Here is a 21,799-nt window from a genome sequence, read left to right as displayed (position 1 = left end):
GCCACTGCACTCCAGCCTGGGCGACAGTGTGAGACTCCGTCCCCAAAAAAAAAGAAAGAAAATGTGGCACATATACACCATGGAATACTATGCAGCCATAAAAAAGGATGAGTTCATGTCCTTTGTAGGGACATGGATGAAGCTGGAAACCATCATTCTGAGCAAACTACCACAAGGACAGAAAACCAAACACCACATGTTCTCACTCATAGGTGGGAATTGAACAATGAGAACACTTGGACACAGGGTGGGGAACATCACACACCAGGGCCTGTCGTGGAGTGGGGGGAGGGGGGAGGGATAGCATTAGAAGGAATACCTAATGTAAATGACGAGTTAATGGGTGCAGCACACCAACATGGCACATGTACACATATGTAACAAACCTGCACGTTGTGGTCATGTACCCCAGAACTTAAAGTATAATAAAAAAATTTGAATCGTCACATTTTAATTTTTCAAAGTTCAGGTTGGTTCTTTATCAATTCTGCTGGTATTTTTTGATAGCATCTTGTCCCTTTCTCATGTTTTTAATTTCTTTTCTTTCTTAAACATTTGAAACTTAGTAATTTATATTCTATATCTCTAAATTCTAACATTTTAAATCCTTGATTGTCTAATTCTGCTGTTTGTTGTTGTTGTTGTTGTTTTGACACTTCTTCAGAGTGCTTTGTTTGTTTGTGTGTTTTGTAATTTTGGATTGTATGTTTCTGTTTGACAGGACTTTATCTATTGAAATCCTGTGAAACCAAACCAAGTGAAGATTTATGTCTTCTATCTGTGACATTTAATTTAAATTATTGGGTTAGAGCCTCCTAGGCCAAGTAGGTAACAATTAATTCAAACCACAAATATGATGGAGGACAGGAAAACAGATAAAACTTCTCAGAGAATGGTAATTTTTTTTTACAACCAATCCTAGACAAGAGCAAAGCCTAGAGAAACAAGTTTCCAAGCCATGTTCTTTGATACCAGGTGGACTTTTAAAGTTTACTTTTTCTCTGAGAACACAGTCCAAGGGCTTTATGCAGGGGTCTCAGTTCCAAATTTGCTTCAATCTCAGGCATTGTTTCCTGCCACCCAAGCCTCTTGGTTACTGAAATTAAAAGCCACAAAACACCTGTTAAAGACAATTATTCAGTGACATTTCATAAAGTGAGGTAAGGAAGATTTTCCATCACAATAAGTATAGGTACCACTACAATGTGGTCTTGCATTGTGGCTCAACTCTGTAGATGAACAATAAATAAGAGAAAAATATCAAGGGTAAGAGGGATTCTGGCTAACACAAACTAATGGGATTCATGTGAAGATAGGCCAAGGTGATCAGACATCACCCAGGGGATGGTGAAGGATGAGGGGCCTGATCAGAGATTGAGAATGATCAGATATCAAAGGTGAGGGGGTTCTTGCTAAACTGACTTAGCAAGGCTCTTTGCGAAAACTGGATTTTACAAAGAGGTGTACAAATAAGCCTAGAAGGTTCAGAAGCCTGACTAAAGTTTGGCCAAGCAAATTATCTTTATCATAACCTCAGTCCCAAGACACATTTCATTTTTTGGCCTCTGGGATTTTTTTATTTTTCTAGCTAACTTGGCAACACATTTAAACAGAGGTATGTTTGATTTTATCCAGCATATCCAGGAATTTTAAACTGGGAGTTTTTTAAACTATACATGCCACTATAATGTTCCCCTCATATGGTTTTCAAAGGTCACTCAGCTTGCAATGTGTGAAATAGTTTGGAGAGGAGAAACATGCAAAAGCAGGAAGACCTACTAGGAGACTATTGCAGATATTTACACAAGACAGAATAACTCATAAGAGAATTGTGATGGCAGAGACAGAGGGAATATGAGGAAATTTCAAAATGTTTGTGGAAAAAATGAATTAAAAGATAAAAAATATAAAATATAAACTTTATTTCTCAACATAAATTCCACCAAGTTCAAGACACTTTTGTAAGAAATGACACCAGCCATTTAGTACACCCTAAAGAACTGAGAGTCCTGGAGACTTAACCATGTCAAAACAGTCCTTTTTACATTATTAACTGAAGAAAACTGTGTGCCCTTGACAGATGTTTTTAAGATTAGGAAACAAAAAGAAGTCAGAAGGGGCCAAATCAGGTGGATGCCTAATGATTTCCCATTGAAACACTAACAAAATTGTTCTTGTTTGATGAGAGACATGAGCAGAAGCATTGTCACAGTGGAGAAGAACTGTCTGGTGAAGCTTTCTCAGGTGTTTTTCCGCTAAAGCTTTGGCTAACTTTCTCAAAACACTCTCAATAGGCAAATTAATGTTATCATTCTTTGGTCCTCCACAAAGTCAACAAGAAAAATACCTTGAGTATCCCAAAAAAACTGTTGCCACTACCTTTGCTCTTGACTGGTCTGCTTTGCTTTGACTTCCTCCTCTTGATAGCCATTGCTTTGCTTGTGCTTTTTCTTCAGGATCATACTGGTGAAGCCATGTTTCATCTCCTGTTACAATTCTTTGATGAAATGCTTCAGGATTGTATTAGTCTGTTTTCACACTGCTATAAAGAACTGCTGGGGACTGAGTAATTTATAAACAAAATAGGTTTAATTGAGTCACGGTTCTGCATGTCTCAGGAGGCCTCAGGAAACTTAAAATCATGGTGGAAGGCAAAGGGGAAGCAAAGCCCTTCTTCACATGGTGGTAGGAAAGAGTGAGTGAAAAGTCCAGAGGAGACTGCTGTTTATAAAACCATCAGATCTCATGGGAACACCCTCACTATCATGAAGACAGCATGGGGGAAACTGCCCCGATGATCCAATCACCTCCCACCAGGTCTTTCCCTCAATAGCTGGGGATTACAATTAAAGATGAGATTTGGGTGAGATCGCAAAGTCATATCAAGGATCTTGACCCCACTTGTTTAAACTTTCCACTGAAAGCTCTGCTCTTATCTGTAGCAGATCTGAGTACAACAGTTTTGTCACCCATCAAGTGGAAAGTTTGCTCCACTGTAATTTTTCAGTCAGAATTGTGTAAACTGAACCAATTGAGATGTTTCTTGTGTTGGCTATTGTTTCTGCTGTTCTCTTCAATTAGGGCACAAACAAGATGAATTTTTTTCCTCACAAAGTGATGTGGATACTCTGCCACTATCTATATCTTCAACATCATCTCCTCCCCATTTTGTTGAGATGGGGTCTCACTCTGTTGCCCAGGCTGGACCACAGTGGCTCAATCATAGCTCACTGCAACCTTGAACTACTGGGCTTAAGCAATCCTCCTGCCTCAGCCTCCCAAGACACTGGGACTACAGGTGTGCACCACCACACCTGGCTAATTTTTAAATTTTTAGTACAGATGAGGTCTTGCCATGTTACCCAGGCTGGTCTCAAACTCCTGGACTTGAGAGAACCTCGTGCATAATCCTCCCAAAGTACTGGGATTACAGGCATGAGCCACCATGCTTGGACATCTCCTCATTTCTTAAAATGAGTTATGCATTTGTAGACTGCTGATTTATTTGGGGCATTGTCCTCATAAATTTTTCATAAAGCATCAATTTCATCGTTCTTCACCACAAATTCCGTGTTTGTTCTTGCTTCAATTTTCACAGAATTCAGATTGCTTTAATAGGGGCTCTTTTCAAACTGTCTTAGCCTTCTTAGTGCCTCAGATCCTGTTCAGACATATTATATAACAAGTCAATACAAGTTTATTTTGGTGTAAAAAAATTTGGAAACCTATGTAGTTTTTAGCATAATACACATTTTCCATGAACTTTTCAAAGACTCCTCTTAGATAAACCTGGGAGAGATTCAGTATTTAAAATCAATAGGGTTTCGAATGTCCAAGAAGAGATGTGTAGTGAAAAGTTTTTATAGGGGTTAGGAGCTCAGATGAGAGATCCGAGTTGCATAGGAGATTTGGGATGTCTTCTGTTAAAGCCTGGTAACTGAATTCAAGGCATAGATCCCTGGCGTAAAGTGCAGAGTGGGAAGAGAAGGTCCTAGGACCCAGCTCTGAGGAATACCAATATTTTAAGAACTTAGCAGAGGTGGAGCAAGCATCAGAGACTGAAAAAAGGTAGGAGAAAGACCCAGAAGAGAATGTCTTTCACCGAGGCCAAACATTTTCAAAGAGAGGAAGGAATCAGCAGCTGCACAATGATACAGACAGGTCAAGAAAACTAACTGAAAACTAGGGATTAGATTTGTTGACACATGGGAAACATGTTCTTGGACAGTGAGGAAATGAATGATAAAGGCACAAACCCTATAGGAGTGAAGAAAGAAGTAGAAAATGGCAAACACACTTTTCGGAAGTTTGGCTATGAAGGAAAAAAAAAAAAAAAAAAAGAATGTTAGCTAGAGGAAAAACAGGTCTGGAGAAGGGTTATTTTAATATGAGGGGACCTTTGGAATGTTTAAATGCGGATAGAAAGGAGCCAGCGGGAAGAGAGAGAAGAAAAAACTGGCCGAGTGGAAAGAAATCCAGACTACCGGTGGAAGGGTTCTCTTGCATTACTGACCCGCCAACTTAATAGATATCCAGAATTCTGAGGTCTGGGTAGCTTCGGGTTTTAAGTGAAGGGTTTTGTTGGTTGAGTTTGGTTTGGCTGGTTTTCCACACCTCCGCCTTTTCTGGGTCCATCGGTCTAATCCCTCCCACCTCGCTTGCTAGAGAAACACACAGCCTATATTTACATGCTTTTCCGGGTCGCCGAGAAGGGCCACGCACAGGATTGCGACCTCGATTGGAACCCGCTTCCCGAAAGGGACATGCGCAGAGAGGTCCTGGTCGCGTTTGAAGTGAGGTAAATTCTAAACCTTACGCAGGCGCGTTAGGTCCTAGTCGCTATGCGTGTGCTTGTGGGTGAGGGACTGCAGAAAGGGAGAGTGCCGGGCGGGCTTAGTCGGAGATTGAGGGCTGGGAATCCGCTTCCGGGAGGGCACTGTCTAGTGCACTGGTAACCTGGCCTTGGCCGCCTAGCCCGAGAAGCCGAATCTCCCTAATCCCTGTGACCTGTGTCACCTCTGCATCGCGGGGAGGGGGAGAAGTGGGGAGCAGTCTGGTGTCAGATGGGCTGGCGCCGGAAGAGGGGGGCCACAGCGGGGACGAAAGGCATCCCCACCCCGACTCCCCGGGAATATAAGCAATTTGTATTTTCCGATCAGGTGGCGGGACTGGCTTCATTGGGACAGCCCTAAGCCAGCTGCTGAATGCCAGAGGCCACGAAGTGACCTTGGTCTCCCGACAGCCCGGGCCCGGCCGGATCACGTGGGTAAGTCCATCCTCTGGAAGCGGGTGGGAGGGCAGAGTTGGGCGGTGCAGGGCGGGGCAGGGGCACTGTGTGCTTTCTCCAACAGGATGAGCTGGCTGCATCTGGGCTGCCGAGCTGCGATGCCGCCGTCAACCTGGCCGGACAGAACATCCTCAACCCTCTCCGAAGGTCAGCCTGGGCCCTAAAGCTGATACCCACTAGAGCACAGGGAGGAGAGTGTACCACTGATGAGAACCTGTGAGCTAAGGGTAATGGATTCTGAACTAAACCGATATCCCAGACTACTCATTCTGCTCCACTTCTCCACCCAGTCAGCCAATTGGCTTAAGTCCTCAGGTATAACTCAGGATGCCCAGAAAATGTATGCCCTTTCCCTCTACAGGAGACGTTGACTGTTTCTGTTAAGCCAAAATTCAGGGCTTTACTAGAAATGGGTATGAAATAGTTCCCAGGAAAAGATAGAGAGAGGGATATGTGCACCTATGTATTTAGTGGCTTTTTATTTCCCATGTTTCTCCTGCAGATGGAATGAAACCTTCCAAAAAGAGGTTCTCCGCAGCCGCCTAGAGACCACCCAATTGCTGGCTAAAGCCATCACCAAAGCCCCACAACCCCCCAAGGCCTGGGTCTTAGTCACAGGTGTAGGTATGCCCCCTAAATCACCAGCCCCTCATATTAGCCATGGGAAAGGGGTAACTCAGACCTCTGTAGCTGTGCACACACCCAAGCACTGGTTTTTTCCAGGCAAAATGACCTCCTAGGCCCTTGATCCATGCATGTTTCTCCTAACCTTTGTGTACTTTCACTAAGAAACTGAGACCCTGAAAAAGAGTGAGGAGTGGCATCACTCTTAGTGCCAGGGAAAAGTCCACCTATTCCAAAGTCCCTTACTTCTCACACCATAGTTCTTTAGGAACAGAGTTCCTGGTCACCTCTGGGACCAAGTAATTGCAAACAATTATAATGCACACACCAGCCACTATTTGAAGTGTTTTATGCTTACTATCATTTATTCCTTACAACAACCCTATGAGGTAGGTACTATTATTCCCATTTTAAAGATGTGAAAATTCTATACAGAGAGGTTAAGTAACTTGCATCAAGTCACAGAGTTAAAAATGAGGGAGCTGATTAAAACTCAGGCAGCCTGGTACCCAAGTTCCTGTTCTTAACTACTACACTCTAGCAGCCTCTAAGTTTAGCCCTGCAACCAGAGTTCCTCCAGGGAAGGAACACTTCAGGTCCTGGAAAAGTTCAAGGGGAAAATATCCAAATGGCTCTGTCTCCAAATGGGGAGATCCTAAGGGCCAAAGAAGGTGAGGCCAAGGGAAGCCTCCACTACAGAGAGCCAGGCAGGACCAAGGACACCCAGGGCAAATGAGTGTGTTCCACCGGCAGCTTACTACCAGCCCAGTCTGACTGCGGAGTATGATGAAGACAGCCCAGGAGGGGACTTTGACTTTTTCTCCAACCTCGTAACCAAATGGGAAGCTGCAGCCAGGCTTCCTGGAGATTCTACACGCCAGGTGGTGGTGCGCTCAGGTGAGAAACAGGGGCCTGGGTATCAGACAGGGTTGGAATGTCTTCTCTGGGCTGGGGCAGTGATGGGATTAGGAGAGCTGATGGGATTAGGAGAGCTGAGATTACAGAGTGAGAGGATGCTACCACTTCTAGCCATCCTGCAGATGAGAAGGTATGAAGTCTTAGAGAGCCATACTGCTCACTTCTGTTACAGAGCCAAGTCAGCATGGGGAGAGTGAGGAAGGGGAAACAGAAACCAGGAGGAGCAGTGGGGCTGCTTCAAGGCTGAGAGGACCTCTGTACCTTCCCTCTTGCCTGCTGTAGGGGTTGTACTGGGCCGTGGGGGTGGTGCCATCAGCCACATGCTGCTGCCCTTTCGGCTGGGCCTGGGGGGCCCCATCGGCTCAGGCCACCAATTCTTCCCCTGGATACACATCGGGGACCTGGCAGGAATCCTGACCCATGCTCTTGAAGCAAACCACGTGCACGGGGTCCTGAATGGAGTGGCTCCATCCTCCGCCACTAATGCTGAGTTTGCCCAGGCCTTGGGTGCTGCCCTGGGCCACCGAGCCTTCATCCCTGTCCCCAGCACTATAGTGCAAGCTGTCTTTGGGCGAGAGCGTGCCATCATGCTGCTGGAGGGCCAGAAGGTGATCCCACGGCGAACACTGGCTACTGGCTACCAGTACTCCTTCCCAGAGCTAGGGGCTGCCTTAAAGGAAATTGTAGCCTAAGTAGGTCATGGCAAGGGCCTGAGGCCTGTCCCTCATAGGCTTCCAGGTTAGGCACTGTGAATAGGCTCAGCTCCTCTAGAGAGCTGAAGCCATCTGGTTCTTAGATTTCTCCCCCAGTCCTCTTTCCCATTGTTCTGTTGCTCCACCTTATTGTCTCAAGGCTGTAATCTCATCAGGTTGGGACATTAATCTTTTCAACTCCTTGCAAGATTTCCCAGTTGGGTTTCTCTACATGTCCTGCAGCTGCCCCACTTCTCCTTTATGCTGTGTAGAGAATGCTCTGCAGTTTAGGCAATAAAGATAAATTATCTTACTAACCTTGGCTCATCTCTCTGGCCTAGATTCGCCTACGATATACTTCAAGGAATGTCACCCTAGATGATTCTTCCCCCAAGACGGGGTTTTGAAAGTTATAATGGGCAGTCTCTCTCATCACCCTCTCCCTTCTTGGTCCTTCAGTTGCCAAAAGAGCTTGTCACAAGTTTGGGACATCTGGTTATGATAAAGGTAGGCACTAGAAGACAGAATGATGATCTATTTCCAGTGGGCCCTGTAGTCACCCTGGATGCTGTCAGAGTGCCATTAGAATGCCAGTAGAGGAAGAGGTGAGGCCCAGGTGTAGGATAGACTTCAGTCTGTGTCACCAAATGGCAAGTGCATTACTAACCACACAGTGGTCCCAGTTTATCAGGCTGCAGCAGAACAAAGCCAACATCCCTATCTATAAGAAGCTTAGGACTTGCCTCTCATCTGACTGGGGCCACTCAAGTCAACCAGCGCCGTTAGCACAAAAGGGCAGAAGATACTTTTGGTCTACTGTACACCCACCATCACTGAAAGTGAAAAGGGCAAGATACCAATCAAGAACTATAAATAACCCTATCCGGAAAAAAAAAAAAACCTCCCAAGTTTTCATCTAAGACCCTTTTTACCTACCTAAAGCTGTGACATCTGCCATAACTTGATCAGACACAGTTACCCCAGCCACCGGTTCAGGCCATATTAACCAGTCTCTTCTTCTCAGGGACCTCTGGGTTATCTCTGAATCACTGTCACCTCCTTGACCAGCCTGTCTCCAACACACCTGCCCCCAGCCTGGGTCAGTATGGTACAGTGGTGTAAATCACCAAAAAGGGAGGGGTGAGGACACAAGGACCCAAGGACCCTCCCCATCATCATTACATTCTCCATGCAGTATTCAACTCCCTGTGCCATTCAGAGGGAGGCAAAAGTCACGGCCTGGAAAAGATCTTATCCAGAGACTCACCACAGGGCCCACATAGAACAGAATCCAGGGGCACCTGTCCTACTTCTTTATCTGGTCTTGGATTCCAGGAAGTTGACTGGCTCTGTATTGTTCCTGGGGGTATGACCAGCCTCAAAGGTAGACGTAACAGAAAAGCATACTTTAGGCTGCACTAAAGGAAGGAGTACTGATTAATACCGTCTACACAGGGAATGTGCTACCTTGGAGATAGTAAATTCCCTGGCACAGGAGGACTTCAAGCAGACCGAGGGCAATGACCTGTAGGAATCAGGGTGGAGAGAGCATGTTAGTGACAGCAGAGTTGGTCTGGTGGCCAGTCAAGTGCCTTCCAACTCTGGTTATTTCATTTTCCAGATAATTGGTTCATCTAGAACCAACTGGTTCAACTTCCGTTAAGTCTTCCCATCCCCATACACACATACATAAAGCAGAAGTGTGCCTCACTTTATGCAACATATATCTTCCATAGAGAAAATGTTAGGGTTGGATCACATTAATATTGTCATTGCAGAGCATGGCTTCATCGATTTGGTGAAAAATCGATGTGTTCATCTCAACACCAGCAAGTGCATCTAACCAGGGATTTGCCAACAAATTTGTTAGTCTGTAAACAAACACTTGAATACAACAGGAGAGCTGCCATTTATAGGAACCCTGAGAGTATTCTGATAATGCAGTCATCCCTAATTTACCTATTGTATAAATGTGGATTTTGGAGGTTGCTCAAAAGGGATGCAGCCATTATAGGGCATGTTATAGTGAGAATGCAGTGTTAAAATCTAGGGTGTGGACCCTGAAGACAAAGGACCCACATCTCTCTGAAAGTGAGGTTTTGGTTAGAGAGCCTGTGCAGCCACAGGCAGACACACCTGAGACTTGGTCCAAGCACCTTTTCTCCAAGAAGGTTTCCTCTATGTTCTCATTTCTCCTCCCAACAGGTATTTTTACCACTGATTTGCAGGCGGAAGTAAAGCCCAAGCAACTCAATCAAGGTCACAAACAGGCATAGCTGAGACCAGAAGCCAAGTCTCCCTCTGCCTTCTTCACTAGCTCACTCCATCCTATCGTGGCCCCATCCACATAACGCTGTGGCCCTTCCAGGGCCCAGCGTCTCCTTCCACACTCCCAGGAGCTCAGCCAGGGAGTATCCTGTCCTCTGGCCATCCACAGCAGCAGCCAGAGAGAGGAACAGCTTAACTTCCTGTCAGTTCCCGCCCACCCTGCCCTCCACCCCAGCTCAGCTTGGAGGTGGAGCCAACAGTCTCAGTGTCCAGAACTAATCCTTTCCAGCAGCCCCTACTCCCTACAGAAACCCTGTGCTAAGGCAAAGTTGAGAAGTTAAGGCTGAGCAGAACCTCTTGAGAGCTGGCTGAGGTCCTCACTCGGTAAGATCAGGTCACTTTATGGACCTGTCCCAAAGTGGCTTCCCTGATCCAAAGCATCAACTCAGGGTGCCTCTGGATCAGAGTGTGAGCAGCAGAGGGACTCTCACAGAAAGGGCTGAGCTGGAGGCGGCTGGAGCTGACAGGGCGGCAACCACTCAAGCAGGTGAGGCTCAAAAGTTAAGACTGAGCAGGGCCTCAGACAGTTGGTTAATGTCCCGGCAGTATGGCTCCCGCTGCAGGATGAAGTCCACCTTGTGATCCTGACCCCAAAACACCTCCAGCAGCTGCCGCCGGAGCCGCTCTGTTTCCCGGGTCTTCCGAATGCCACCACTACCTTTTTCCTCTTCTCTCCCGTGCTGCTGTTTACCATGTTCTGCAAAGCCCCTGGAAGGATGCTGAGCCTTAGAAGACCCTTGTGTCCTAGGAAGAAACAGACGAAAAAGAGCTGATGAGCATCCTGGGGGGAAATTAGATCTTAGTGGGCTACCCCTCTCTTAATTGTCCTGCCTATTCTTGGCTTTTGGGGAGAAACCCTGAAGTTCCTGAAGCTGACCACTGAGTGGCAGTATCAACCCACTTCTGAAGGGGAGCTGGGCCGTTCTTTTGGAACCAGGGTGAACTCTGCCACTATTATGATGTAGTTCTAGTCCTAAATGAATCACTTATGTAATGGTCAGTAGAAGGCATGCTGAATACAACTGGATCTCCGTTTAAGCAACCGTTTTCCAAATAACTCCATCAAACATGCTGATTAAGAGAAACAGGAAGCAGGTGTTTCCCTACCAGCAAGGAGGTTCTATGTCAGGATCCCCTGGGAAGCTTATAAAGGCCAAGGCAACTCAAACCACTGCAAAATTAAGATCACACTTAATTTTGCCCAAACTGATATCACACTTCCACCCAAGTCTCTGGGCCTGCTGAGAGAGGGCCAGGGGTGGGGGCTGCCTGCAAGTAGTCTAGGGGAAGGATTACCTGGCTGGCTTCTTCAGAAATTCATCCAGGGTGGGGCCGTTTCGTCCCAGTGGGTCATCAGGTACCATGAAGAGGTTTCCCACAAAGGTAAAGGGCAGCAGGCTGGATGGCAAAAGATATGTGGTCACAGAGGGGGCCCTGGCCCACCTCCCAGACGACTGAGACCAGTATCACCAGAAGCTGCTGGCTCCATCCTTCAAGAAAACTTCACCTGCTTCCCAGAGTTTTCACCCCATGGCCAGAGCAGAGCTGGCTTTAGAAAAACATCTGCATCTGTGCCCAATTCTCAGCAGGAGGGCTCCCTCACCGTTCTCTGATGATTGCCATCCACTTCTCAGACTCCTCCGCCAGGTCCCGGAACTGGTCATTGGAGACAATTATCCCATCTGTCTCTTCAGCCAGCTTCACCATGAACCTGTCTCCAAAACCACAGCAACCAAGGGAGGGTTGAAAAATTACCTACTGGGTACAATGTTCACTATTTGGATCATGGTTACATTAAAAGCCTAGACTTCACCACTATGCATTATATCCATGTAGCAAAACTGTACTGGTATCCCCCAAATCTATAAAAATAAAAGGAAAAACCACAGCAACCATTTGAGACTCTCCAAGGCCCCAACCCCAGAAGTTTTACTGACTCCCATGAGTCACTTCTGATGATGGAGATCTGGCCCCCTACCTCACTTGACCCAGCTACAGGCAACTGACTAGATATAAGTGCCATGGGCTAGAGAGGAAACAAAGATGAATCCAAGGTGGTCTCCCAGTAGTATCCTATCTGCTCACCATAGTCCTTTACCCAACACTTTGTGCCACATTAGTGAACAGTAAGATCTAGCTCTGACTGTCTTCCACCCTGCCCAACCAATCCCTCGCAAATCCAACATGCCCTTCCTTTGAAAAGCCTTTGTGCTCTGCTCCCTTCCTTCCCAGGACCACCATTAGCACCCTAGTAATTCAAATACTGCAACTGAGATCACGCATCACTTCCCAACAAGGGGGTCCCCACCTCTGACCACTCACCCACCCTCAAGTCTCCCCTGCCCTGCCACAAGAAAGCATGCTTATCCCCTACACAAAACTCTTCCACACTTGCCCTTTATTTACCAAATAAAGTCTACACGCCCAGGCCTGGCAGCTAAGGCCTTCTACAGGCCAGCTCAAATCACCCTTACAGCCTTCTCTCTCCCAATATTCCCTAATCCACTCCCAACTCCAGCTAAAATCAATAATCAGATTACACTCTGCTCTCCACATATGTCTTATGCTGACTTCCATATTTCTCCAACTATTTCCTCTATCTGGAAGGCACTTCCCAAGACTTGCTAAGGAAAAGAATCACCAAGGGAACTTTTAAAAAAAATGCCTGGGCTCCACTTCAGTAATTCTGATTCCACAAGACAGGATAGGACTCATGAGGTGGTGGGTGGTGGTCTTTTTTAACAGATTTAGAAACCAAGAGATCCCAACCATCCCAGTCTTCTCAACACAAAAACTCACAAATCTCTCCTTTCCCACAAAACCCCAGCCAGAAGGGCACATTCCTGTAGTGTTTGGTTTATGGTTTCTTTCAGCTCTCTAGTCAAGAATCAGATCTTGTTCCCAGTGTTCCCACCTCCTCCTGCAGGCCATGCACCTAGTACTAAGTGAGCAGTCAGTATTTGAAAGATAGTGTGGTATAGGGGGAACTTGGAGTCAGGATTAGATGTGACAGATATCAGGCTCTGAGCTTCTGTCTGGGAAACAAATTCAGAGAATGACATACAAATGTCTATGGTACACTTGGCCGGACTTGGTGGCTCACGCCTGTAATCCCAGCACTTTGGGAGGCTGATGTGGGCGGATCATGAGGTCAGGAAATCAAGACCACCCTGGCCAACATGGTGAAACCCCATCTCTACTAAAATGCTAAAAATTAGCCAGGCATAGTGGCATGCATCTGAAGTCCCAGCTACTCGGGAGGCTGAGGTAGGGGAATCACTTGAACCCAGAAGGCGGAGGTTGCAGTGAGCCGAGATCATGCCACTGCACTCCAGTATGCGGACAGAGCAAGGCTCTGTCTCAAAAAAACAAAAACAAAAAGTATATGGTACACTTATGGTATGCAAACGGTATTTTCCAGTTAAGCATATTTTACTATGATCGCATTACACAGTATGTTGTTCAGCAACATTCATTCAGTATGCCTATGCTGTGCACCACTGTGTTTATTCACTGTTATTGGGCAAATTCCCAATTTATATTATGTTATCTGCCAACCAGGTCCCACACAACTGGGCAGACACATGCCTTTAACATTCATTAAAACGAACTCAATCTTCAGTTTCAATTCTGTTTCAATGCAGGTGTGGAAAGAAGGTTCCATATCTTGGGTAATCTGTGAAATCTAGACATAAATAGAATAACATTGGGAGAAAGTAAACTGCTTTTTTGTAGAATACCATTTACTTGTTAAGGAATAGAAGGTAAGTGTTTGAAAAGACAAAGTATATATCACTATGGTTTGGAAACTATTTTTAAAAACTGAATAATGCCCTAGAGAATAAAGAACTTCTAAAATTTTTAACTTGGCTCTCTAAAATCTGCTCATTTCTCACACCACCTATGCAGACTATGGTAGAAATGTGCCTTGTATTTTCATTAAAACCATGTGGCAGCTTTGAGGTCTAATTTCCCTTTGCTAAGACAGGTAACCATTCTGACGCTCTGTCTCCACAACTGTAGATTGGAGATATACCCACTGCTACACTTGAGTAGGTCTGTGCAAAGTTACGAAGGAACGTCACTGTACTCTTGCCCAGCACCTTGAGCAAGGCAAGCACATACCTCATCTTTTTCGTATATTCACAAGGAGGGTAAATGAATGGAGGAGGACCCTGAGACAAAGAGGTTAATTCACTAAGAAAAGTTGCACAGTCAAAGTCAATGAGTAGTGCTACATGAGGCTCAAATTCAGATCTTCCAATTCTAAATCCAGTGATCCTTCTATTATACCATGTTTTGTACAGTCCTATTATTCGTGGGTTGTTTCTTCATTTTACTTGTTATTTTGATCTTTACTCTGGTTTCTCCAGAATGTTCGGGAAGTTTCTCTGCATGTTTGGAAATTCAGGTTATAAGAAGACATCGTGTCAGCTATTTATGTAACCAGCTTTCCCACCTTTCCACTAAACCAGTATTTTCTAGACAGTAAGGCACTATACAAATATGAGGTATCATTTTGTTTGATGAATGATGAATAGGCAAACATGGTTGTCTACAGTTCATCTCATCACACCTGCAGGGCAGGTTTACCTACCCGATCATAAGGCACACAGAGGAGTAACTGGCCCTTACCCACCACCAAGGCTTGGAAAGTGTAAACCACCAGGAGCTTTTCTCTCTCCCTCAATCTTCCACACGGCTCCTTGAATATCAAGCCTGGGGCCAGGAGAGGAGCAAGTACCTGTCATCATAGGAGGAGATCCTCTTGCCATCCATGACTCGTGAGGGTGTGAGGGAGAGCAGGCTGAGGGAATACAGCTTTTGCAGGAAGTGACTCTCTATTAAAAAAGAACATAATAGGGTTCTCCTCAAGGTGGAAACAGAGCCTACCCTGGGACACTGAAGACCAGGCCCAACTCACCTCTGACTTTGGAATCCTTACTGAAGCGCCACTGAGGCACAAAGACAGTTATGTCACGGTGGCCACGGTCCCAGAAGTACTGCACAGCAATGGCAATGCCCCGGCTGGAGAAGTAGTGCTGAAGGCCATGCCTGCAGTGGGAGGGGGTCGGCCAGAGGAGGGGCTTGGCACCCTGGCTACAATGCCAGCCCCTCAGGACATATCCTCCCTCCCCTAGGCCCTCAGCCCCACCAGGTACTCACACCATGGCCACGTTGCTGCCGTCAATGACAATATGGCGGAGGTCTGGCTGGCCAGGCACATTGGCAAGGCACAGTGTGAAAGGATCCTGCAGGGCCTCCTTGAAACGCTGTGTGCCAGTCACCAAGTTGCCCCCTCGGGCACCTCGTTTCCATTGAGGCCCCCGACCCCGTGCCATGCCCTGCTGCTTGTCTCCCCTGTCCCCACCATCTCCCCGGTCTCCCCAGTCACCCCGGTCTCCACAGTGCCATGGGGGTTCTGGTGCAGGCGGAGGGCTGGGCACCCTTGGAGGAGAGGCATTCCCATTGTGGAGCCGCTGGAGGAGGGAGGCTCCTCGGGACTGAGCTGCCCTGTGACAGGAGCCATGGGCACCGGGAGGCTCACGGTGGACACAGACCCCTCCTCCTCCTTGAGTTACCTCCTCCTTCCCCAGGGCCTTCCCTTTCAGGGGTGCTGACTCCCTTAACCCTCCACCCACTGACTGTGGCCTGAGGGCCACTTCTCTCTCCCAGGCCTCTTCCCCAGGCAATTCCTTCCACCCCAAATCCATCTCCCTGGGACCACCCTGTTTCCCTCCCTCCTTTTCCACAACATAATTGTCTCCCCTTGCTCCCCTGGAATCTCTGGGTCCCACAGATCCAGTGTCCAGGGACTCCCTGCCGTCACTAGGGGGAGCTCTCTCTTCTTGGCACTGAGCACGGAGCAAGCCTGAGCTCCGCCCCTCCCAAGAAGCCAGCGCTCCTGGCCCCTGCCCACTGGACGCCTCCTGCACCAGACTCAGCAGCTCCTCCTGGACAGCCAGGGGCAACTGCAGCAGAGCCTCTCTATGGGCATCCCCCGGCGACTGCAGCAGGGCAGAGAAGTCTCTCAGCACTCCAGTACACTGAGAGGCTCCGGAAGATGGTCCTGGCGTGAAGTCCCAGCTCAGCCGCTCTGTCAGCTCTTCTACCCGGCTCTGAGCCATGACAAAAGCCTCAGTCAGGCCACTGATCATCAGTGTGCCGGGCGCCCTGGGCACCAGATGGGCTGATGTGCTCCAGGCCAGACAGTCAAGGAAGAAGCCCTGGGCTCCCAGAAAGATGCAGTGCAGTTTGGGCGGGTAATGGATTTCATCCTGCAGTTCTGGGCTGCAGAGGCCCTTCAGGTACTCCTGGTTGGGAGGAAGGGAAGGTCAGGAAAAGTAAACTGCTGGAATCCTAACTGGCCTGGGTCACCTCTCCTGGATCCTTGCTCGCTCCTGAGCTCCAGGATGTCTGAAGTATCCACATGATGTTATTCCCATTTTAGAAATAAGGAAACTGAGACTCCTATCACAAAACTGAGCCATCCTGGAACCCCAGCCTAATCCCAAAGGAAGCAATGTGGCCCAGCCTCCCACCTCACAGTGCATTCCTTGGTGGGGCCAACTTGTTCAGCCAGATCTCTCTACTCTACCAAAGAGCACAGAATGATTTTTGCGAGCCTGGGCTATCACAGAAGAAATTAAGCTGAAACTGAAAACAAATATAGAGTCGGAAAGTCCCTCAAAACTCAGGGGCACTGAGGTTGCCAGTGAGACAACCAAGAAGTCGAGATCCTCCCCAGGCCCCTCCTCTTCCCTGCTCTCCTCCGCCCCGGGGGAAAGCGTCCTTGGTGCCTGGAGGGATGGGGGAGAGAAGGAGTTCACCTTGGCTCTGCTGGCGTTTTCCTTAGGGCCCTCCAGCTGCAGCCAGATGTGGGGGTTGTCCGGACAGTCCTTCGGAAGGACACTCACCCCCACGCTGAAGATGCGCTCCACATGAGGCTGCTGTTCCCGAACCTTGTTCTCAGCCTCCGCAGACACCGCAAAGCGATCTGGGGACGCGGGGCGGGCCTCCCAGGTAGGCATGGCTGCTGCCCCCAGCCCTGGAAGGGAAGAAGGCAGCTCAGAGCCTCACTGCACCCTCAATCCAAATCCTGGTTTGTGGGACTACACCAGCTATCAACAGGTCGCACCTAGTTAAGGCTCTGGTAAACAGCCCCAGTAGGTGACAAGCATCTGAGTCCACTGGAGGTAGGGAGGGAGTATGTCATGCAGGCCTTTCCGGAGAGGAAGTCCCGATAAACAAGGCTGTCTATCGAGGGTGGGCGTCTGGGCTTTGGAAAACGAAGACCACAGTCCTGAGCAAGAAGGGTGGGGGGCTTCAGCTCTAGCTCTCGGCCTGGAGGCCAGAAGGAGTCTCCTGGGGGACTCTGCAGCTTCTTACAGACGAATCCTCAGCAGGGGTTTGAACTAGGCTGTCCTCTGGGGGCCCTGGTCTGCCATTTCCAAGGTTCAAGCCACTCCCACCCCTCCCCCAGCCGTCCGCTGCCCCTCTCCGTCACGCCACGAGCACCGCCCAGGGCCCAGGGGCCGGGCCGGGCCGGGCCCGCCCACCGCCGACTGGGACAGCCACCCCGGGCCAGGCCTACTCCGCACCATGGCCCCCGCTCCCCTCTCCCGGGCGCGGGGGAGGGGCGCGCCTACCGCCTCCGCCGCCCGCGCCGGCCTCGGGTCCTCTCAGCGCCCGCCGGGCCCCCGCCTTGCCCGCGCCCCTAGCCCAGGGGACAAGGGCAGGGGGCCCGAATCTGGGCGGTCCTTCCCGGGTTCCTCACCCAACGGGGACCTCTCTTGTCCACATCGCACGCAAACTGTTTCTTGAGTCACTTCCTGGCCTGGGGCGGAGTCAGCCCAGCTCCTCCCGGCTGCGCGCCCTCCTCCCAACCCCGCCGCCGCGCCCAGCGGCCCCGACGGGCCCGCTCGGCCTAGTCCCCTCGGCGGCTCCAGGGCTCGCTCCTCGCGCTTCTCCACTGTGTCTCCCCGCCCTCGGGGTCCTCGCGCATTCTGCGCAGTTATTTCTCGGAAAGTGAAACCATGCGTTGAAAGTTGTTTCCCGCGAATAAAGATGTGGCCAACCAAAGAGGCAGCGTGACTGGCTCCACTGGTGCTCTAGGCCCAAGTACTTTCCACCAAAGCAATCGTGGCGGAGGCGAGGGAGGGGGGTACCCCGGGTGGAGCACCCCTTTCTTCCAACAAATGGAAAGAAGCCACGAAGAAGGGCTGTTGATTTGTGGGGGATTTTGAAGAGAGGAGGAATAGGCGGAGGGGGTTAAGGGGCTGCCTCTGGCATATGCACACACTCATACATTCTCTCACACCCCTCACACACACACATACCGTGTTCTCCATCCCCCCAGGTCCAGCCTTCAGTGCAGTCCCGTCCAGCAGGGCTGCCCTGAAGCTCTGGCTGCAGCCCTCCCGTCCAGCGGGCGGGCGGCTTCATCCCTCCTCTCTCTCCCAAAGCCCAACTGCTGTCACTGCATGCTCTGCCAAGGAGGAGGGAACTGCAGTGACAGCAGGAGTAAGAGTGGGAGGCAGGACAGAGCCGGGACACAGGTATGGAGAGGGGGTGTAGCGAGCCTAGAGAGGGCAGACGATCAGGGTGCTGGCGGGAGAGGAGCGGAAACAGAAGAGGAGCAGAAGACAGGGGCACTTGTGGGTTGCAGAGCCCCTCAGCCATGTTGGGAACCAAGCCACACTGGCTACCAGGTCCCCTACACAGTCCCAGGCTTCCCTTGGCTCTGGTGCTTCTGGCCCTGGGGGCCGGGTGGGCCCAGGAGGGGTCAGAGCCCGTCCTGCTGGAGGGGGAGTGCCTTGTGGTCTGTGAGCCTGGGCGAGCTGCCGCAGGGGGGCCCGGAGGAGCAGCCCTGGGAGAGGCGCCCCCTGGGCGAGTGGCATTTGCTGCGGTCCGAAGCCACCACCATGAGCCAGCAGGGGAAACCGGCAATGGCACCAGTGGGGCCATCTACTTCGACCAGGTAATCCCCCTGCCCCTGTCCATGGGACCTGGTAGGACCCTGCAAGGACCTGGAAGCAACTGTCCAAGCCCACTTTGTTGTCCCTGAGGCTTTAAGAAAACAGCTTCCTACATCTTTCCCTAATCTGGCCTGTTGCTGCTCCACCCCACCAATGATTTCCCCTCCCTCCACCCATATGCAGCCCCTCCTTGCCCCTTCTCACCATTTCTTTTGAATCTGTTCATGCCTATTAACTCCTACTTGCCACTCCTTCTATTCATTACTCACTGCCCCTGCCCAGTCCCCATGGTACCCCTGAGCCATGGGCATTTCCTGAGCCCCACTCAGCAGGCTCTGCTTCCCCCAGGTCCTGGTGAACGAGGGCGGTGGCTTTGACCGGGCCTCCGGCTCCTTCGTAGCCCCTGTCCGGGGTGTCTACAGCTTCCGGTTCCATGTGGTGAAGGTGTACAACCGCCAAACTGTCCAGGTGACCTCAGCACTGGCCCCCATCCCTGGCTCAGGAGGGGAGGGAGGGAGAAGAAGTGGAGCCCAGCTGACCTCCAGGTGGACCCTCCACTGACCTGCGTCCTGGAGTCCAGGACCAGGGGAGGAATGGGCCTGCCTTGCATTGAGTGTAGAGGATGTGCAGAGTCCAATGCTGGCCACCCCTCAGCCCTCCCAGGAGAGCCCATTAAGACCCAGCTTCCCAAGAGGAAGCCCCTGGGAAAGTGGGGGTCCTGAGCTAAGGACTGGAGAATGGAGGCTAACTGGGCTCCCCTCCCCAGGTGAGCCTGATGCTGAACACGTGGCCTGTCATCTCAGCCTTTGCCAATGACCCTGATGTGACCCGGGAGGCAGCCACCAGCTCTGTGCTACTGCCCTTGGACCCCGGGGACCGAGTGTCTCTGCGCCTGCGTCGGGGAAATCTACTGGGTGGCTGGAAATACTCAAGTTTCTCTGGCTTCCTCATCTTCCCTCTCTGAGGACCCAAGCCTTTCAAGCACAAGAATCCAGCCCCTGACGACTTTCTTCTGCCCTCTCTTGCCCCAGAAACAGCAGAGGCAGGAGAGAGACTCCCCTCTGGCTGCCTACATCCCACCTCCTTGCATGGGACCCTGTGCCAAACACCCAAGTTTAAGAAAAGAGTAGAGCTGTGTCATCTCCAGACCTGGTCTTTCCACCCACACACCACCAGTTCCCCTCCCAGCCACCTGCTGCATCTGTTCCTGCCTGCAGCCCTAGAATCAGGGCAAGGTTTGGCAAGAAGGAAGATCTGCACTACTTTGCAGCCTCTGCTCCTCCTGTTCCCCCACCCCAGCTTCCTGCTCAATGCTGTTCAGGAACAGGTGGCACAGGTGAGCCTCACAGGCCCCCACAGGAGCCCAGATGGACAAGCCTCAGCATACCCTGCAGGCTTCTTCCTGTGAGGAATGCCAGCATCACAGATCTCAGCCAGCACCGTCAGAAGCTGAACCAGCACCGTATGGGCTAGGGTGGAAAGCTCAGCCACAGGCAGAAGTGTGGGAAGGGCCTGGAGTCTGTAGCTGGTGAGGAAGGAAGGAGGGTGTATTGTCTAGTCTGAACATGGTACACATTCTGCATGTATAGCAGAGCAGCCAGCAGGCAGCAATCCTGGCTGTCCTTCTATGCCAGATCCCAGATAGACTCTGGCCCTTACCTCCCCACCTGAGACTAGGGTGAGTGTGTTTGCTCTGGCTGAGAGCAGAGCTGAGAGCAGGTATACAGAGCTGGAGGTGGACCATGGAAAACATCGATAACCATGCATCCTCTTGCTTGGCTACCTCCTGAAACTGCTCCACCTTTGAAGTTTGAACGTCAGTCCCTCCACACTCTGACTGCTGCCTCCCTCCTCCCAGCTCTCTCACTGAGTTATCTTCACTGTACCTGTTCCAGCCTATCTACACCATCTCTCTTTCTCCTGATCGGTGCTGTCTTATTCTCCTCCTTAGGCCTCCTATTGCCTGGGATTCCATGATTCATTCCTTCAGACCCTCTCCTGCCAGTATGCTAAACCCTCCCTCTCTCTTTCTTATCCTGCTGTCCCATTGGCCCAGCCTGGATGAATCTATCAATAAAACAACTAGAGAATGGTGGTCAGTGAGACACTATAGGATCACTAAAGAGAAGATGCCTCTGGAGTTTGGATCAGGTGTTACGGGTACAAGTAGGTATGTTGCAGAGGAAAATAAATATTAAACTGTATACTAAAGTTACATTTTAAAAGTTGAATAATGTTTGAGTTAAATAGGAAATACCAAGGTGAATTTGTGGTTTTAAAAAGAAATAACTTTTTGAACTGTCACTAACACTAAAAACAACATCAGGAACAATCTGATATCCATTCTTAGAAACTGGATGTTTGCTTCAAATATTAGTCACCATTAAAAAAAAAATACCAAAAAAACCTCAGGTTCCTTGAAGAATAGCTGCACACCTTAAGTAACTCCAGGCCCAGAAAATGTTGTTGATGACAGAAAGCAAAGATATTTTTTAAATGTATAAAGTAAAGCTGAAAGGCAAAGGAATCAATTTAAAGAGGCTCCCACTTAACATGCTTTGACAATTTGATTATCAAAAGGAAAATAATATAGCTAATTGGACAAGGTGAATTTTTAAAAATCCATGCATCTATAATGATATTCAAAAAGAAAGAAGTCACTATAAAGTGTGCCAAAAGGTAGTTAATATACTAAGTGAAAAAGAGTGAACGTAATAGGCTATTTTTAGTGAGTCGCGGTAAGTAGAACATAAATATAGTAGACATTTTGTCTATTTGCAAGGTACGTTTGTTTTTCTTTATCTGTGTAAGTAGGGAGGGGTGAGTACAGAGAACTGTGAGTAATTCCAGGAAGATCTGGCACTGTGCCAAGAATGAAAGATACTGATGGAACTATTTGGGCATATTTTGCAACTAAGAAGAAAAACAGTCCAATGGTGTGTTATAAGACAATGGATTAGTCAAATGTCCAA

General features: G+C 49.3%; 3 protein-coding genes and 1 long non-coding RNA gene across 11 annotated transcripts in view; 2 read left to right on the top strand and 2 right to left on the bottom strand.

Annotated features, from left to right (window-relative positions):
- Nucleotides 1-4,658, bottom strand: part of LOC112628994 — a 47,570-nt gene extending 42,912 nt beyond the window's left edge. Inside the window, exons 1-2 of the long non-coding RNA XR_003120513.1 lie at nt 4,485-4,658; nt 2,380-3,661 (exon numbers count right to left, since the gene is read on the bottom strand). This is a non-coding gene — a long non-coding RNA (uncharacterized LOC112628994). The remainder of the gene's footprint in view (nt 1-2,379; nt 3,662-4,484) is intronic.
- A 47-nt stretch (nt 4,659-4,705) lies between these two features.
- SDR39U1 (short chain dehydrogenase/reductase family 39U member 1) lies at nt 4,706-7,838 on the top strand. Of its 6 annotated transcripts, XM_025391366.1 has the most exons (6): nt 4,810-4,857; nt 5,160-5,266; nt 5,352-5,434; nt 5,790-5,911; nt 6,665-6,808; nt 7,112-7,838. In XM_025391366.1, exons 1-6 carry the CDS (start codon nt 4,842-4,844, stop codon nt 7,519-7,521), a joined length of 882 nt encoding a protein of 293 aa, XP_025247151.1. In that variant the 5' UTR covers nt 4,810-4,841; the 3' UTR covers nt 7,522-7,838. The 6 variants fall into 6 exon arrangements, with proteins under 6 accessions (XP_025247152.1, XP_025247154.1, XP_025247151.1 ...); XM_025391367.1 differs by lacking the exons at nt 4,810-4,857; nt 5,790-5,911 and adding an exon at nt 4,706-4,793; XM_025391369.1 differs by lacking the exon at nt 5,790-5,911 and having other exon boundaries at nt 4,808-4,857.
- Nucleotides 6,249-18,304, bottom strand: KHNYN (KH and NYN domain containing). Of its 3 annotated transcripts, none has more exons than XM_025391363.1 (8): nt 18,189-18,304; nt 16,680-16,897; nt 15,016-16,163; nt 14,774-14,904; nt 14,594-14,690; nt 11,453-11,560; nt 11,146-11,247; nt 6,249-10,593 (listed from the first exon to the last, which is right to left on the bottom strand). In XM_025391363.1, the coding sequence occupies exons 1-8, from the start codon at nt 18,292-18,294 to the stop codon at nt 10,344-10,346; spliced, it is 2,160 nt and encodes a 719-aa protein (XP_025247148.1). In that variant the 5' UTR covers nt 18,295-18,304; the 3' UTR covers nt 6,249-10,343. The 3 variants fall into 3 exon arrangements, with proteins under 3 accessions (XP_025247148.1, XP_025247149.1, XP_025247150.1); XM_025391364.1 differs by lacking the exon at nt 18,189-18,304 and adding an exon at nt 17,499-17,734; XM_025391365.1 differs by lacking the exon at nt 18,189-18,304 and adding an exon at nt 17,627-17,734.
- CBLN3 (cerebellin 3 precursor) lies at nt 18,069-21,052 on the top strand. The gene is made up of 3 exons (XM_025391373.1): nt 18,069-18,829; nt 19,176-19,295; nt 19,594-21,052. Exons 1-3 carry the CDS (start codon nt 18,410-18,412, stop codon nt 19,789-19,791), a joined length of 738 nt encoding a protein of 245 aa, XP_025247158.1. The 5' UTR covers nt 18,069-18,409; the 3' UTR covers nt 19,792-21,052.
- Nucleotides 21,053-21,799: the final 747 nt, after the last annotated feature.

This window comes from Theropithecus gelada, chromosome 7b, assembly GCF_003255815.1.
Source record: "Theropithecus gelada isolate Dixy chromosome 7b, Tgel_1.0, whole genome shotgun sequence".
Taxonomy (NCBI): Eukaryota; Metazoa; Chordata; class Mammalia; order Primates; family Cercopithecidae; genus Theropithecus; species Theropithecus gelada.
This window is presented reverse-complemented; position numbering and strand designations above follow the sequence as displayed.

Excerpts from the sequence above, each read along its gene's own strand:
- KHNYN (XM_025391363.1), bottom strand. The coding sequence starts at position 18,294 with ATGAAGCCGCCCGCCCGCTGGACGGGAGGGCTGCAGCCAGAGCTTCAG. Across the intron at positions 16,898-18,188 it reads CTGGGGGGATGGAGAACACG|GGCTGGGGGCAGCAGCCATG; the intron begins GTATGTGTGTGT and ends CTTCCCTTCCAG. Across the intron at positions 11,248-11,452 it reads ATGGCAATCATCAGAGAACG|CCTGCTGCCCTTTACCTTTG; the intron begins GTGAGGGAGCCC and ends TTTGCCATCCAG.
- CBLN3 (XM_025391373.1), top strand. The coding sequence starts at position 18,410 with ATGGAGAGGGGGTGTAGCGAGCCTAGAGAGGGCAGACGATCAGGGTGC. Across the intron at positions 18,830-19,175 it reads GGGCCATCTACTTCGACCAG|GTCCTGGTGAACGAGGGCGG; the intron begins GTAATCCCCCTG and ends TGCTTCCCCCAG. Across the intron at positions 19,296-19,593 it reads ACAACCGCCAAACTGTCCAG|GTGAGCCTGATGCTGAACAC; the intron begins GTGACCTCAGCA and ends TCCCCTCCCCAG.
- SDR39U1 (XM_025391366.1), top strand. Across the intron at positions 5,435-5,789 it reads ATCCTCAACCCTCTCCGAAG|ATGGAATGAAACCTTCCAAA; the intron begins GTCAGCCTGGGC and ends TTTCTCCTGCAG. Across the intron at positions 5,912-6,664 it reads GGTCTTAGTCACAGGTGTAG|CTTACTACCAGCCCAGTCTG; the intron begins GTATGCCCCCTA and ends TTCCACCGGCAG.